Source organism: Rana temporaria, chromosome 2 (genome assembly GCF_905171775.1).
Source record: "Rana temporaria chromosome 2, aRanTem1.1, whole genome shotgun sequence".
NCBI lineage: Eukaryota > Metazoa > Chordata > Amphibia > Anura > Ranidae > Rana > Rana temporaria.
Genome location: NC_053490.1, coordinates 384,143,964 through 384,160,065, shown reverse-complemented (window position 1 = coordinate 384,160,065; position 16,102 = coordinate 384,143,964). Strand labels below are relative to the sequence as shown.

Genomic DNA, 16,102 nt, shown 5'->3' with positions numbered 1-16,102 from the left:
TTTCATTTAAAACTAGCTGAATACCCGGCGTTGCCCGGTCTTCCTATCTTAACCTTTTGGGGAGGAAAATCATAGTAATATAAATATACCCATCTTTTATATAAGGGTGTAGGTAAGGGTTAATTTAACTGTCATATATTTTTATTTGGCATATAAGTAATATGTGTACCAGGTATTATTGAAATATCTCCAGGCGTACAGAAGTTATGTGGGAACATACATTTCCCATTGATTTGCATGGGACTTTAAACAAAACCCCCGACCCTCACAAATGGGGGTAGTTAAGGGATAAATTAACTATCCTATAGTTTAAGTGGACATATAAGTAACATGTGACCAAGTGTTATGGAAATATCTACAGCCGTTTGGAAGTTATGAAGTAACATGTATTTCCCATAGAGTTGAATGGGACTTTAAAGGAAAACCCCGACCATGGCAAATGGGGGTGGGTAAGGGTTAAACCACCTATCCTATGTTTGTTGCTGACATATAAGTAACATGTGTGCCAAGTTTCATGTTAATATCTTTAGCCGTTTGGACGTGATGCTGGAACATGAAGTAACATGTATTTCCTATAGAGTTGAATGGGACTTTAAAGAAAAACCCCGACCATGGCAAATGGGGGTGGGTAAGGGTTAAACCACCTATCCTATGTTTGTTGCTGACATATAAGTAACATGTGTGCCAAGTTTCATGTTAATATCTTTAGCCGTTTGGACGTGATGCTGGAACATACATACATACATACACACACACGTTGAGTTTTATATATATAGATTTGGCGTGAATTTCCCCCTCATGATAACAGCGGCGAGACTTCCCTCCCCTCTCCCAGGTCCGCAAATCCGCAGCTAAAACACAAAGGAGCCGCTGAACAACTGTTTGAGAACTTGGCAAAGAAACCGGACCTCAAAAACGCAACGGACAAGTGTGAATCCAGCCTGAAACAATTCCTAAACACATAAACTTATTTAGTCAAACCAAGCCATTATTTTATTCTTATTTAATTACTTTTACTAGGACTTTGAAGGCAACTTCTAATCAAGCAATAAGATTAAAATATCAACATTTATTTGTTTAGTTTAAAACGTTTAGACCACATATAATAACATCACATGTTACATAGTATAAAACATATTGTACAAAATTGGGTTACAACATCAGAAAATGCAGTCCGAATGGTATCTCCCACAGCTCATGATTAAGCTTGTAGTCGTGGATTTACTGGTTAGCCCACTCAACTTAGGGACTCCTATTTACATGTTATTGCTTGATTAGAAGTTGCCTTCAAGGTCCTAGTAAGAGTAATTATGGTTTTATAAACAGTGCAAGCTTTGGTAGAATGATTTTGGAAGTTGATCATTATGCTTATGACTTAAAATATATGTTAAACCTTAAAAAAAAGTGTGTAGCGCCAAACGTAAACGAACAGCGATGAGATGAGAATACTGTGTTATAAATAGACAGCACATTGAAATAAAGTCCAAAAAAGTGTTAAAAGTGAAAAAATGCAAAAGTGAAAAAAAAGTCCAATCCAATGTAGTGAAAAACAGATTTAAATGCACAATCCCATGATAGGATTAGCAATATAAACTTGTAGGTGAAAATACAATAGTTCAATGCAAATATGTGCACAAATATTTGGTGGTGACTTGAAAAATGAATAGGTGATCCAGTACAGTGCTCCAGAATCAGGCCCAGCCTGCCATAGGGCACACCGGGCGTGGGCCGGGCCGCCGGGCTCAACCTCGGGCTGCGGTCTTATGTCTGTTGATGACCAGGCTGCACAGCGAGAGGTAAGCAGCGACCGCGGCCTGGAGAGCATTAACACAGGCAGCGGTCCCCGCTCACCTCCCGCTGTGCGGCCGTGACTGTATCTCCTCTCCAGGCTCTCCTGCCCCGCCGACGATGTTTTCTATCAGAAGAGCAGGGGCTGGAGGAGCCGGAGATCTGTACAATCTAGGCAGCAGGTTGGATCCAATAAAAACAGTGATCGCCTTCCGCGCACACGCGCTGCAGCCGGCGATCACTAGGCAATGGGACGCTGCCAGGGCTGGCATCGGAAAAGAAATGGAAACTGATGACGTCGGGAGACCCCGCCCACCTAGGCTGATTATGTTCCTTTCAGCCATCAGATCAGAAGTGCATACAAGGAAAGGAGACACAAGGAAGGAAGGAAGACACATAAACGAGAAAAGGCAGTCCAAGGGGTAAATGGTGGCAAAAAGCAGATAAGAAGAGGGGAAGGAGGGAAGAAGAACGGATAGAAAAAAAGGGGGGATATATAAAGAGAAAGAGAGAAAAAAAAAACAAAGGAGAGGAAAATATGAAAAAAAATACGAAAAAGAATAAAGACAGAGAAATGAGAATAGTAAAAAAAAAAGAAATGAGCAAAGGGGGTTGCTGACAGAGGGGCGGGGGGTGGCTGGCAGAGAGGAGGGTGGCTGGCAAATAGGAGGGTGGCTGACAGTGGGGGGGGTAGCTGACAGAGAGGGTGTGGCTGACAGAGGAAAGGGGGTTGCTGACAGAGGGGGTGGCTGACAGAGGGGGTTGTTGACAGAGGGGGTGGCTGACAGAGGGGGGGTGGCTGACAGAGGGGGGTAGCTGACAGAGGGAGGGTGGCCGACAGAGGGGGGTAGCTGACAGAGAGGGGTGGCTGACAGAGAGGGGGTGGCTGACAGAGGTAAGGGGGTTGCTGATAGAGGGGGTGGCTGACAGGGAGGGGGTAGCTGGCAAAGAGGAGGGTAGCTGACAGAGGTGGTTGCTGACAGAGGGGGTGGCTGACAGAGGGGGGGGTAGCTGAAGGAGGGAGGGTGGCTGACAAAGAGGGGTAGCTGACAGAGAGGGGGTGGCTGACAAAGGAAAGGGGGTTGCTGAGAGAGGGGGGTGGCTGACAGAGGGGGTTGCTGACAGAGGGGGTGGCTGACAGAGGGGGGGTAGCTGACAGAGGGAGGGTGGCTGACAGAGGGGGGTAGCTGACAGAGGGGGGTAGCTGACAGAGAGGGGGTGGCTGACAGAGGAAAGGGGGTTGCTGATAGAGGGGGTGGCTGACAGAGAGGGGGTAGCTGGCAAAGAGGAGGGTAGCTGACAGAGGGGGTTGCTGACAGAGGGGGGTGGCTGACAGAGGGGTAGCTGAGAGAGAAAGGGTGGCTGACAGGGGGGCAGCTGACAGAGGAAAGGGGGTTGCTGATAGAGGGGGGTGGCTGACAGAGGTGGGTAGCTGACAGAGGGGGGGCAGCTGAGCATGGGTGGGTGGCTGACAGGGGGGTATCTGACAGAGAGGGGTGGCTTGCAGAGAGCAGCGGCCTGACAGAGGGGGTGAGGGGGCAGATGAGAAATAGACCTCAGTGAGGACTGGAGACACACAGCGAGTAGAAATGCCAGGCTGGGATGCAGGACTCCGGGTGGTCGCGATCACCCACAGACTCAGTCCAGCTCCGCCTCCACATGTGACCTGGTCCACTCGGCCAATCACAGACCCTCGTGTCCTCCGCTCGAACATGAGCCAATCACAGGGCGCCCACTGTGCACGGCTCGGAGCACACAGGCAGCACGGGATGCGCTGCTCTAGCCGGGGACACTTGAACTTCTTGCTTTTTGGGTCCTTTTTTTGTTTTGAATGACCAAAAAAGCCACACCTGGTTGATGGTGAGTTGGCAATTAACCAGATATAGAAGCCCTATTGCATTTCTACTTTTGCAGTCACATTTTTGAAAACCCTACTATATGATTGTTATGTGTTCCCATTCACACAACATATCCAAATATTTTAAATTTTTTCATTATTTCTCACCTACAGGCAGTCCTCGAGTTACGAACACAATAAAGACTGTAGGTTTGTTCGTAAGTGGAATTTGTTCGCAACACTGCATTTGTAAGTGTAACCTGTGCATGGATGTGGGATGTTCTGGGTGCTTGTTATGTTATCTGGAGCCCTTCTGGCCATGTAGTACATGTAGTAGTGCAGTGTGGGATGTGTCCAGAGGTGCTCGGAGGTATCCAGGACCAGCATGGAGCACAAGTGGCTGGCATTTGAGGCCATTTGTAAGTAGGAGTCGCTTGTAACTCGGTTGTTCTTAACTCAGGGACTGCCTGTATTATATATTTCTCAAAAGTAGTCATGGCTGGCTACAAGCCTGTCCTACGTCTGCGTAGCACCCTCTACTTTAGGTAGGTGCTAGATTTAGATTTAGCACAGGTAAATTTATTCAGGCCTAGCTGTAGGCCTTGCAGGGAGCTCCCCAGTGTGGGAGGGGTGACCTTGGGCAAGGGGCTCGGAGCTGTGAAGGAAACCCACAAAACCCAAGGGGTGTCCTGAACAGGAGCAGGAGAGGACAGCCAGGAACACTGCCGGGCAAGTCTTCAGAAGGGATCCACCAGGTGCCGGTGAGTGACAGGCACAGTCAAGAGAGCTGGGAGAGGCATGCCAGGAGTGGATTTAGAGTCAGCGGGGGAGACTGTACTGTTACGGGCATCGAAGTCACGTGGCTGCAGCCAGGAGGGCTATCAGATTCTGCACAGAACTGACTGGGATCAGTAGTTCACCTTAATACAGCTAGCACTAAAAGACTTTCTTTTACCATTTGTTGCTACACCAGAGGGGCCTGTGGTCCCTGCCAGAAAATGGCGATTTCTCAGGCCTAACTGGATTAGAGTTGGGTCTACCATGTGTTAGCTGTGCCAGGAACCAAGTATTATACAGGAGAGAGAGAAACAGTATACAAATAAGCGTTGTGCTGTAGGAGGCTGGAGCTCTAGAAGATGTAAATAGAGGTTCCAATTGTTCATCATATAGATTTCTGCTATTGATTCTGGACATCCCATAATTCCCTTACCCCATCCAAGTTTAATCCCTCAATAAAATAACAAAAACAAAGCTGATGGACTGCTCATTTTCTTGGAGTGTCTGTAAGTGAATGCCAGGTTGGGCAGGGTGACAGGTGAAACTACTACTTTCTGCAGCCCCTATGGGGGGTACCGCTACATCTGTCCTCACTGACATACAGTGCAAGAAACTTAGCTAAAACTTTAACTCTTTGTTAAGACAGTTCAAATCCAGTTGAAATTGATAATGAAGATCTACCTGCTCACCACAGACAGGATTAACTATTGCAAACACTGCTACCCAGCCTGCTTGTAAACAAAGATAACCAGTAGGATTTTTTGATGCTGTGTGGCCAAGAATAGAGCATCCAAAAAAACATGAGTTGCAATTTTAATTTGATTCTTTAAGTTATGCTATGTAGATGGAGACATGTAACAAAACTATAATTGCTGTTATCCCAATTTTGCTGCAAAAGTGTAAATACGCTAAGCCCCATTTTTTTTAGTTAAACCAGTTCAGTTGAAGCATGACAACACATTTAGCTCTTTCAATGAACAAAGTGCACCTGTTATGCAAGAGTGACCCTTTATTTGTTCCCAGCAAGAGAAATAACATAGAACATGAAAGCCACACAAAGAAAAAATAAAATTTCAGCTAGAAAACAATAGATGTCAATGGCAGACATTTCATTACATATCCAAATCCAAAACACTTTCCGCTGCTTGTTTTTTTTTTTTATGTATTCAGCAATATGTGAAAACAAAAAAGTGTAGCGCTAATTAAGTTAGGTTGGCATAAAACTTCAAATTACAAATATGACAATAAAAGTGAAGTGAAAATGTCGACATGAATATATAAATAAATGTCCATATGTGAAAAACACGAATAGGGTAAAGATACAAATCTGACTATAGAATAGTCCAGCAATAACATTGGTAAATTCCAAAGCCTGGTGATAACTTCAAAGAGGTGCTAGAGTTGAAGGAGCGTAAAAATGAATTAACGTGAAGATAAACCACCACCGATAGCTAAGGGGCTTACCAGAGAGTTTGAACCCAGGAGAACCTACGTTTAGATGAGTCAAACAAAGCTTTATGTGGTAAAACCATGGTGGAACCTGGGCAATCCTGTATGTGTCTCCAATGGCTGAAGCAAGAGTGACCAAACGGCAGAGGAATGGAGTATACCACAGACAAAGATAGCTGGTTACCCAATGGTCTCACATGATGGTACAAAAAAAATCCCGGATGTGTATGGAAGGTTGTGTACCATAGATTAGGAAGAAAAAAACATCCACATAGCATAACTCTGTGTTGAATGTTGAAAATGTAATGTAGCAAGAACACTTACATTTAGATGGATGTACAAGCGCTTTGTGCAAAGTAGTAGCAACAGTGGGGTCGTCCCAACACGTTTCGTCCCAAGGACATCATCTGGGGTACAGTTTCTCTTCATGTTAATTCATTTCTATGCTCCTTCAACTCTAGCACCTCTTTGAAGTTATCACCAGGCTTTGGAATTCACCAATATTATTGCTGGACTATTCTATAGTCAGATTTTTATCTTTACACTATTCGTGTTTTTCACATATGGACATTTATTTATATATTTATGTATTTATGTGGACATTTTCACTTCACTTTTATTGTCATATTTGTAATTTGAAGTTTTATGCCAACCTAACTTAATTAGCGCTACACTTTTTTGTATTCAAGTTTTTTTGCTATTTGTCTATTTGCAGTGTTAGCGGCTTACCAATAGGGTATTTTTCTGTACATTTTTTTATGTATTCAGCAATAAACTCACCATATCAACTGCATGAATTAAATCTAATGTAGCCATGTAATATGTAACTCAACATCTATGGAAATAACATGTTTAGTATAGTGAGTAGTAAAAAGATTTATTGAGGAATTTTATTTAGTTAGCAAACCTGTTAGTACAGAAGAAAATAATAGCCTATTTTAGTCCTATCTGCTTGTGTTACAAGTAGCAATAAGATTGGTTTTGGCACACAGACTTAGTAGTACGTGCAGGTCTGGGAAGAGCCATCTGGACCCAGCACAATGACCTCCTCAGTTGTGGTAATGGTGGTGGAGGAGGAAGCAGAGGTGATTTTGGAGCAGGTGTCTCCAGCAATTGTCGAGCTCTCAGTTGTGGTGTTGGTTTGGGCTGGCTTACTGCAGTAAGAGTTAGCTGTTACATTTCCTGGGTTCGGAGTTGTAGTTTCAGTAGTGGTGACAGCGGGGTTTGTCTCATTATTTAATGTTTCAGATTGTCCACTTTCGATAAAAACTCGTATTGTAGTAGGTGAGATGGAGTTTGTCGTTTTTATGTAGATTTTACTTGGGGTGATGGTCTTCGTCTCAATATTGACAACTGAGGTTTTATTTATTATCAGACTTTTCACCTCTACGTTGTTTATTACCTCTGTAATGATTTGGACACCTAATAGGCTTCTGCTTCGAACTGTTGAGACGGTTATGTTCTCTTCCGGATAGCTGTGTACTGATGGTGTTACAAGCGTTAGGGAAGATATATTAGTGCACTGTGTCTCAGTGCTGTTTGCACCCTCTAAATTTGAAGTTGTGGTTATTGCCAGTGCCGAGTCTGTTGGAGAAAATTAAAGAATAAATATCCCAAACTATATACATTATCAATAGAAAAAAGAAAATATCTTAGATTCTTGAAAATGTAGATGTAGCAAACAGCATTGTTATCTATAACTCTTTAGTAGGAGCCCACCTATGTTTGCCATGGCAACTAATCACCATTAAAAACAGCGATCATGTGATACAGATGCCATACTGTAGTTAAAGTGGATGAACAGAAAAACAGCGAGAGGGCAATGTTGGACTCCATTGGATAGTAAGTACTTGAAATAACTGCTGCTAAATAACAAAATAAAGCTGCTGACTAAAATAAAATAGTTAGTGAAGTTTCTCTTTAAGTAGATCTAAGACCTAACTGACATTTCCCTTGCTATGGCCCTGTGTATCATAAACAGTTAGGCCCCTTTCACACTGAGGCGTATTTCAGGTGTTTTAGTGCTAAAAATAGCGAATAAATAACGCCTAAAATACTCCTGCCCCAGCATTCTCAATGTGAAAGCCTGAGGGCTTTCACACTGAGGCGATGCGATGGCGGGAGAAAAAAAAATCTAGTGCAAGCAGCATCTTTGTAGCAGTGAGAGGAGCGGTGTGTATATCGCTCCTTCAACACTCCTTCCCATTGAAAACAATGGGACACCGCGGTAATACCGCCGGCAATGTGCCTCAGCATTGCCGGCTGAATTAACCCTTTTTCGGCTGCACCACTGGCGGCCGAATACCGCTGCAATTCCGCGGCAATTCCGGCAGTATAGCGCCGCTAAAAATAGCGGCACTGTACCGCCACCGCACATACTGCCCCAGTGTGAAAGGGACCTTACTGTTTTTTTTTCTAAATACTTTTTTCCTTTATCTCTGTACTGTATGTTTTTGTAGATCTCATTCCTGGTAAAATATGATGCACTTGAATGTGCCTTAAAATTAATGATGTTTTTTTTTTTTTTTATATATATATATATATATATATATATATTTATATATATATATATATGGTTTTTATCTACCTATTTAGACTTTTTTACTATGTGTAAAGGCCCCCAAGAGCCCCTGCAGCACAGTGCATTGTAACAGCTCTGATTGGCTGAAGCAATGCACCTGAGCGCTGGTCAAGTGCAAGGTTTTGCCCAATCAGGGCACAGATTCTAATAGCCCTGAGTGGACAACGTCACAATGACTGTCAAATCATGGCTCAGTGCTCATAGTCTCACCTCACACTATAGAAGGTTCTTACCCACGGAACCTTTTGCAGTGTGAAGTTAGAGATAGAGCAGGGCTCAGTGAGAATAAATATTTAGCAAGCTAGTTAGTGTGAGAGTCAGTGTAGTGTTAGTGTAGTGTCAGTGTAGTGTGAGTATATAGTGTCAGTGTAGTGCAGTGTTTAACACATTTAGTGCTGTATATAGTGCTGTACACAAACTTTTTTTTTCTTATTGCTGCGTCCTTTGTTTTTTGTGTTCCCCTGCTCCCTTTTTTTTAAATTGTCAGCCGCAGTTTGTTTTACTGCGACACTTGTGTTTCCAATTTTTTATTAATATATTCTTTTTAGTTTTTCAATTTGTGTCAGGGGCAGTCCCCAATTGTACACATATATATATTGCACCCAGCACCACATTCCATTTTTTTTTTCTGCGTCTTTTTTTTTAAATTATTGTAGTTGTTCCCCTGCTTTTTTTTTTTTTTTTAATTGTCAGCCACATTTTGTCTTACTGCTACGCAGGCATTATTCCATTTTTATTATTACTTTTTTTAGTTTTTCAATTTGTGTTTTCAGCAGCCCCCAATTCTTTTTTTTTTCTCTGCATCTTTTCTTCTTATTATTATTGTTTTCGTTGTTTCCCTGACCCCTTTTTAAAACTGTCAGCCTTCGTTTTTCTTACTGCGATGCTTTTTTATTAATATATATATATATATATTATTAGATTTTTTTCAATTTGTGTCAGCGGCAATCCACAATTGTACACAGTTTAGAGTGCACCAAGCGCCACATTTAATATTTTTTTTTTTCAGTTTTTCTATTATTGGTATTGTTCCCCTACCCCCTTTTTTTATATTGTCAACCACAGTTTGTCTTACTGCAATGCTGGGGTTTCCCCTTTTTCGTTAGTATTTTTATTGAATTTTTTCAAATTAGCAGCAGTCCTCGGCAGGCATGGACCTGAGGAAGGAGTGGTGACTTTCTTTATGAAATGCTCAGGGAGACTCTGCTCTTGGTGGCATAATTGGGAAAGAGAACAGGCTAGAGTGCTGAGCCATTCATGCAGTGGTGGACATGGTGATCCAATGTAGGTCACAATCATCTTTTGCATCCATAGTGTTCCAGTGCAGGTTCGCTGGCCATCTTCTGCATCTCCAGCATTACAGAAGCTCCTCTGCTATTGATATCCGTGGCTGAAGTGCAGGACTGGTGAGAGAGTTATTGCTCATACTATGCGACAAGAACTGAAAGTTTAGCCCAACACAGCCTATTCCTCCTGCTCCCTAGCCATTGCCCTTCCTGTTTAGTTTACCAAAGAACACTACCATAGCATCCATCCAGGATTTACCTAGTGACATAGAATGCTTTTTTTAACCTGTTCCATTTCCTGCTATGGTTAAGTTCCTCTGCCAACTGACTCCATGAAACACTTCCTAAATAGTATGTTCTTTTCAATTTAAACCAGACGGAAGCCACCGAACATCACCAGCTGTGCACCACCATAAGGGCCCCAACAAAACCCGGCAGAATTACCTATATTCTGTCTCACAGCAATCTCTATAGATCTAACCACCAATCATTCTTGAAAACCAATTTAAAGTAAAGTCCTGCAGGCAGACTTGGAACTAACAGGGTCACTTTAGGGTTCTGATGGCAGTGTATTCTTTGGGGGTTTATACTGTCCTTAGTCAAAGTGTCCTTTTTCACTCTTGGTGACCCTGCTATAGTTTAAATTGGTCAGAATATATGGTAAAACATGGGTCCAGTCACCTCTGGGGTAGTGATCGGCAGAACGCCCCCAGGTTCTGTTGTACACCAAAATGCCAAAAGAGGAAAAAGTTTCTGACCAGAATCCTGAACCCTATGGGACCATAATTAGAAAAATCAAAAGTCCCTTTTAAAGTCCTATCTAATGTCCGTTTTACGGCTTATATGCAAGGTATTGACCTTAAAAACAAGGTATGGGTACCCGGGGACATGTACCAATGCAAAAAAACATTGGGGCAGATCCACAATAGAATTACGCCGGTGTATCTCTTGATACTCCGCGTAATTTCAAATTTTGCGCGTCGTATCTTTGTTTTGTATCTACAAAACAAGATACGACGGCATCTCGGATCGATCCGACAGGCGTAGGTCTTAGTACGCCGTCGGATCTTAGATGCAATTTTTCGGCGGCCGCTATAATATGAAGAAGCCAAATTATAGTATACTCAAGTCAAGATTAATGATTTTTTTTTAGATAAAGTCTGGTTTCTCTTTAGCAGACTGGATATAAGTAACAGGTGTGGAAAAATAGGGCCTTGGGTGTTCCTTCACACCATAACCCTTCACAGTTATCCTTGACAAATGCAGGATTGGACTCTGCTCTTAAAAATGATGCCTAGGACCTGTTACATATAGTTACATATAGTTACATCGTAGGTGAGGTTGAAAAACCTATGTTTGCGATTATAGCTCAGTATTACATTATATACCCCTGTATGTTGCAGTCGTTCAAGTGCTTATCTAATAGTTTTTTGAAACTATCAATGCCCCCACTGAAACTGCCGTCTGCAGAAGGGAATTCCTTGCCGCTCTTACAGTAAAGAACCCTCTACCCAGTTTAAGGTTAAACTTCTTTTCTTCTAATTTTAATGAGTGGCCACGTGTCTTATTGAACTCCCTTTTGCAAAAAAGTTGTATCCCTATTGTGGGGTCACATCATATCCCCTCTCAAGCGTCTCTTCTCCAGAAAGGAAAAGTTCAGTGCTCACAACCTTTCTTCATTACTAATATCCTCCAGACACTTTATTAGCTTTGTTGCTTTTCTTTGTACTCGCTCCATTTCCAGTACATCCTTCTTGAGGACTGGTGCCCAGAACTGGACAGCATACTCTAGGTTGCGCTCCCGGACCAAAGTTTTGTAGAGTGGGAGAATTATCACTTTATCCCTGCAGTTAATAGCCTTTTTTAATGCATGCCAATATTCTTCTTGCTTTGTTAGCAGAAGCTTGGCATTGCATGCTTTTGCTGAGTCTATCATCTACTAGGACCCCCAGGTCCTTTTCCATCCTAGATTCCCCCAGAGGTTCACCCCCTGGTGAGTAGATTGCATTTATATTTTTGCCACACAAATGCATTATTTTACATTTTTCTACATTAAACGTCATTTGCCATGTTGTTGCCCACTCCATTAATTTGTTCAGATCTTCTTGCAAGGTTTCCACATCCTGCGGAGAGGTTATGCCCTGTACACAGATGTGGAATTTCCATCTGAAAAAAGTTGGATGGTTTTGCCGAGGGAATTCCGCTCAAGCTTGGCTTGCATACACACGGTCACACAAAAGTTCTCTGAACTTTCAAACGTTAAGAACGCGGTGATGTACAACACTATGACGAGGCACGAAAAATAAGTTCAATGCTTCCGAGCATGCTTTGAATTGTTTCCGAGCATGCGTGTTTTTTTTTCCTGTCAGAATTCCATACAGACGAACCGAAATTCCCGACAGCAAAAGTCTGATGGAGCATACACATGGTCGGAATTTCCGATGAAAAGCTCTACATCAGACTCTGGCTGGCGGAAATTCCGCTTGTGTGTATGGGGTATTTTGCCTTGCTTAGCTTAGTGTCGTCTGCAAATACATAGATTTAGCTGTTTACCCCATCCTCCAGGTCGTTTAAGAACAAATTAAACAGAATTGGTCCCAGCACAGAACCCTGGGGGACCCCACTTCCCACCCCTGACCCATTCTGAGTATTCCCCATTTATCACCACCCTCTGAACCTTACTTTGTACAGTAAACATTTATGGGGACCTGTGTCAAATGCTTTTGCAAAGTCCAGCTACACCACGTCTATGGACTTTCCTTTATCTAAATGGCAGCTCACCTCCTCATTGAAGGCTAATAGATTGGTTTTGTCAAGAATGATTCTTCACAAATCCATGCTGATTACTGCTAATGATACTGTTTTCATTACTAAAATCTTATATATAGTCCATTATCACCCCCTCAAATAGCTTGCATACTATTGATGTTAGGCTAACTGGTCTGTCATTCCAAGAGATGTATTTTGGCCCTTTTTTAAATATTGGTGCTACATTGGCTTTTCTCCAATCAGCTGGTACCATTCCGGTCAGTAGACTGTCAGTAAAAACTCAGGTGCAAGCCATCTGGTCTCTGTGATTTATTACTGTTAAATTTCCCAAGTCTATTTCTAATCCTGTCCTCTGTTAGCCATGAGGGGGCTTCCTGTGATGTGTCATGAGGACAAACACTGCAGTTTTGGTTACTGAAGCCCCCAATTACCTTGTGAAGACTGAGGAGTAGAATAAATGCAATACCTTCACCATCTCCCCATCCTTTGTAATCAGATGTTCTTTCTCATTCTTTATGGAGCCAATATGGTCTGTCCTTACTTTTTACTATTTATATACTTAAAGAATTTCCTAGGATTTTTGCTCTCCTCCGCTATGTGTCTTTCGTAATTCTATCTTAGCCGCCCTAATTGCACCCTTACATATTTTGTTGCGTTCTTTGTAAAATATAATGAATGAAACCTGTACCCCCCCCCCAATGTAGAGCAGTGCCACTTGTACATAGTAAACCTATACCTCCCACAATCCTTTTTTTTCCAAACAATGGAGCGCAGTGCTAATGGTAACATAGTAAATGAGCATGCTGGAACTTGTTGGTCAACAGGGGCTTATTCCAAATAAAGCTTAGGCATGAATGGCAGCACCCTTCCATTTCAGTCCTCATGCATGGCCAATATCTGAATCAGTAATGAGCTTGAATTTGCACTTAGGCCTTAGGTGGCTCATCATGCAACACCTTGAGCACTATTTCTTTATGTTTTTTGGGTAGCAACAGCTTCCTGCTGATCTCGCCATAGATCTTTCTTTGTTAGCTGCGATAGAGATTACAGTAAAGCTCTGGTATTGCATCTGCAGTTACTCCAATGGCCTCAACTCCCATGGCTCCATTAGCTTGATGTCCCATTCCTTGGCACAAAGCCTGTAATCCCTCTGATCCAGTCACCTAAACAATTATTTTGTGTGGTCTTCGAGAGAAAGCTTCCATATCTTGATTACCCACACCTGGGTGGTATATCAGACTGAATTAAAACCCGAACAAGGTGGCCAGCCATCGATGCCTGGTGGCGTCCAATTTGGCTATGGTAAGGATATGAGTGAGGGGATTATTGCCTGTCCTGACCATGAGGTGGGCCCCATATAGATAATTGTTCAAGTTGTCCACTGCAGTTTAATTAAGAGTTAAGAACTCAGCCAGGGTAAAACTTCTACTGACATAAGCAACTGGGGCACAAGTGCCCTTAGTTCTCTTTATACAACACCCAGCTGAACCTGGTTTGGCTGGTTTTAACATGCAACTGATGTGGTTCGGAAGGGTCCACATAGGCCAGTACCAGAGTGTTGGTCAAGCTCTTCTTTAGCTGATTAAAGGCCTGCTCACATTATTCAGTCAATTGATGTTGATTGGACTCCTTGGACTTTCATGGCTCCTTGGCAGATTTCGGTGTCCCCTGCACCCCCTCTTCTTCCACTTTCAATAATTCAGTCAAAGGATGAGTGATTCTGGCAAACCCTTCAACAGATCTTTGATAATAGGAGCAGAACCACAAAAAGATCTTGACTCTGTGACATTGGTCAGCCCAGGCAGGCAGTGAAAGCCTATAATTTCTCTGGGTCATTTGCTATCCCCTCTGCAGAGAAAACATGCCTCAGGTAGATGACCACAGTTCGATAGAACTGGCATTTCTCCAGGGACAGCTTTAGCTCCTCTTTATGGAGTCTCTGCAGAACCTTTTCCAACCTGGTGAGGCATAAAGGCTCTGCGATTCCTGTGATGCCGGCCATCTTTAATTTTGTGAGTTGCTTGCGCAGATCTTCCAGCTCACTTTACCAAGGCTCTCTCACTAAATGGCATGTCTTCTTGTAGCCGAATACAGTGTTGTACACTTTTAGCACATCCAACATCATAGTCGTTGCTCGAGAATATTTACCATCATTTCAGGAGTCGCCTCTTGACTTTCTTTCTCCACTCAGGAGGTGTTTGGGAATGCTGGGTGTTGAGGTATTCCTTCTAAGATTTCTTCAAGCGTTCCCCATACTAAACTAATGTGAGCCACAAAAGGGTTTATTTAAAAAATGATGAGATATACTCACAAGCATACAGGTTAAAACAGTGTGTAAAACCTAAACAAATGCCAGCCGGCATACAAGGAGCCCTCCTCCTCTGCGTGGTGACGTCACTGTGTAGCCTCCCAGACGCGTTTTGTCATCAAAGGACATTGTTTGGGTTTTACACGCTGTTTTAACCTGTATGCTTGTGAGTATATCTCATAATTTTTTAAATAAACCCTTTTGTAAAACGGAGTCACGCTATGGTGCACCTCTCTTTTATGTCCTAACCGAATGAATTGGAGCTGTTTGCCATCGAGTGCCTGCTGTTAACCCTTTCCATCCTGGGTTCCTGAGGAGTTAAAGGCCGCGGCTGGGCTATAGCCAAATGCTCGATTTGCTTGCCCTCTGGTAAGCGGCCTCTTATTCCGGTGGAGGGTTCACCTATATTGCCATACATGTCACTTGGTGGTGTGGAATTTAGGACTTTTTCTGCAGTGATCTAGAAGTCCTATGCTAATCACTCAAGAGTTATGCCATACTTTCCCACATATATTTGAGAGCGATTCATGGTGCAAGATACATGTATATGGACTTTAACATACCTTATCCTCTGAGATTCTTATCAAAAATTTTGTAATATTTGTGGCGCGGCTTTTTGTTTTTTGTTTATGCCATTTGTGTATCGCAAGCCAGCTGCTGCCTATAGTGTGTGTTTTAGTGTTATTATTAGCGCAGTTTTTTTGTTTTTACATTAGCACAATCACCTGCCTGCCAGTACAACTTTAAACTTTAAATGGGTGTTTTTGGAATAAAACAATAGAAAAACAGTATCTAAAGGGTGTATCTCACACGTACAGATATGCAGGAAACGCACCAAAAAAAAAATTATTTACCCTAAATACATTTTTTTTTGAATAGCACAATAGAAAAACAGTATCTAAAGTGTGTATCTCACACGTACAGATATGCAGGAAACACTGCAAACACTGGAGGAAAAACTTCAAAATATATTTTTTGGCCCTAAATGGGTGTTTTTTGAATAGCACAATAGAAGAACACTAGCTAAAGTGTTTATCTCACACGTACAGATATTGAGGAAACACTGCAAACACTGAAGGAAACACTGCAAAATATATTTTTTTGCCCTAAATGGGTGTTTTTTGAATAGCACAATAGAAGACCAGTATCTACAGTGTTTATCTCACACGTACAGATATGGAGGAAACACTACAAACACTGGAATTGAAAAAAAGTATCTAAAGGGTGTATCTCACAGTAACATATGCAGTGCTGGTCTAATTTGATTTCTGAAGCAGGACTGACTCCTATCTATTTCTCTCCCTACA

General features: G+C 42.4%; 1 protein-coding gene across 1 annotated transcript in view; it reads right to left on the bottom strand.

Annotated features, from left to right (window-relative positions):
- Positions 1 to 6,709: 6,709 nt before the first annotated feature.
- LOC120927325 (protein DSE2-like) overlaps positions 6,710 to 16,102 on the bottom strand; it is a 66,884-nt gene continuing 57,491 nt past the window's right edge. Inside the window, exon 3 of the mRNA XM_040337914.1 lies at positions 6,710 to 7,435. Within this exon, the coding sequence (XP_040193848.1) occupies positions 6,846 to 7,435 (590 nt within the window). The 3' untranslated portion in view covers positions 6,710 to 6,845. The remainder of the gene's footprint in view (positions 7,436 to 16,102) is intronic.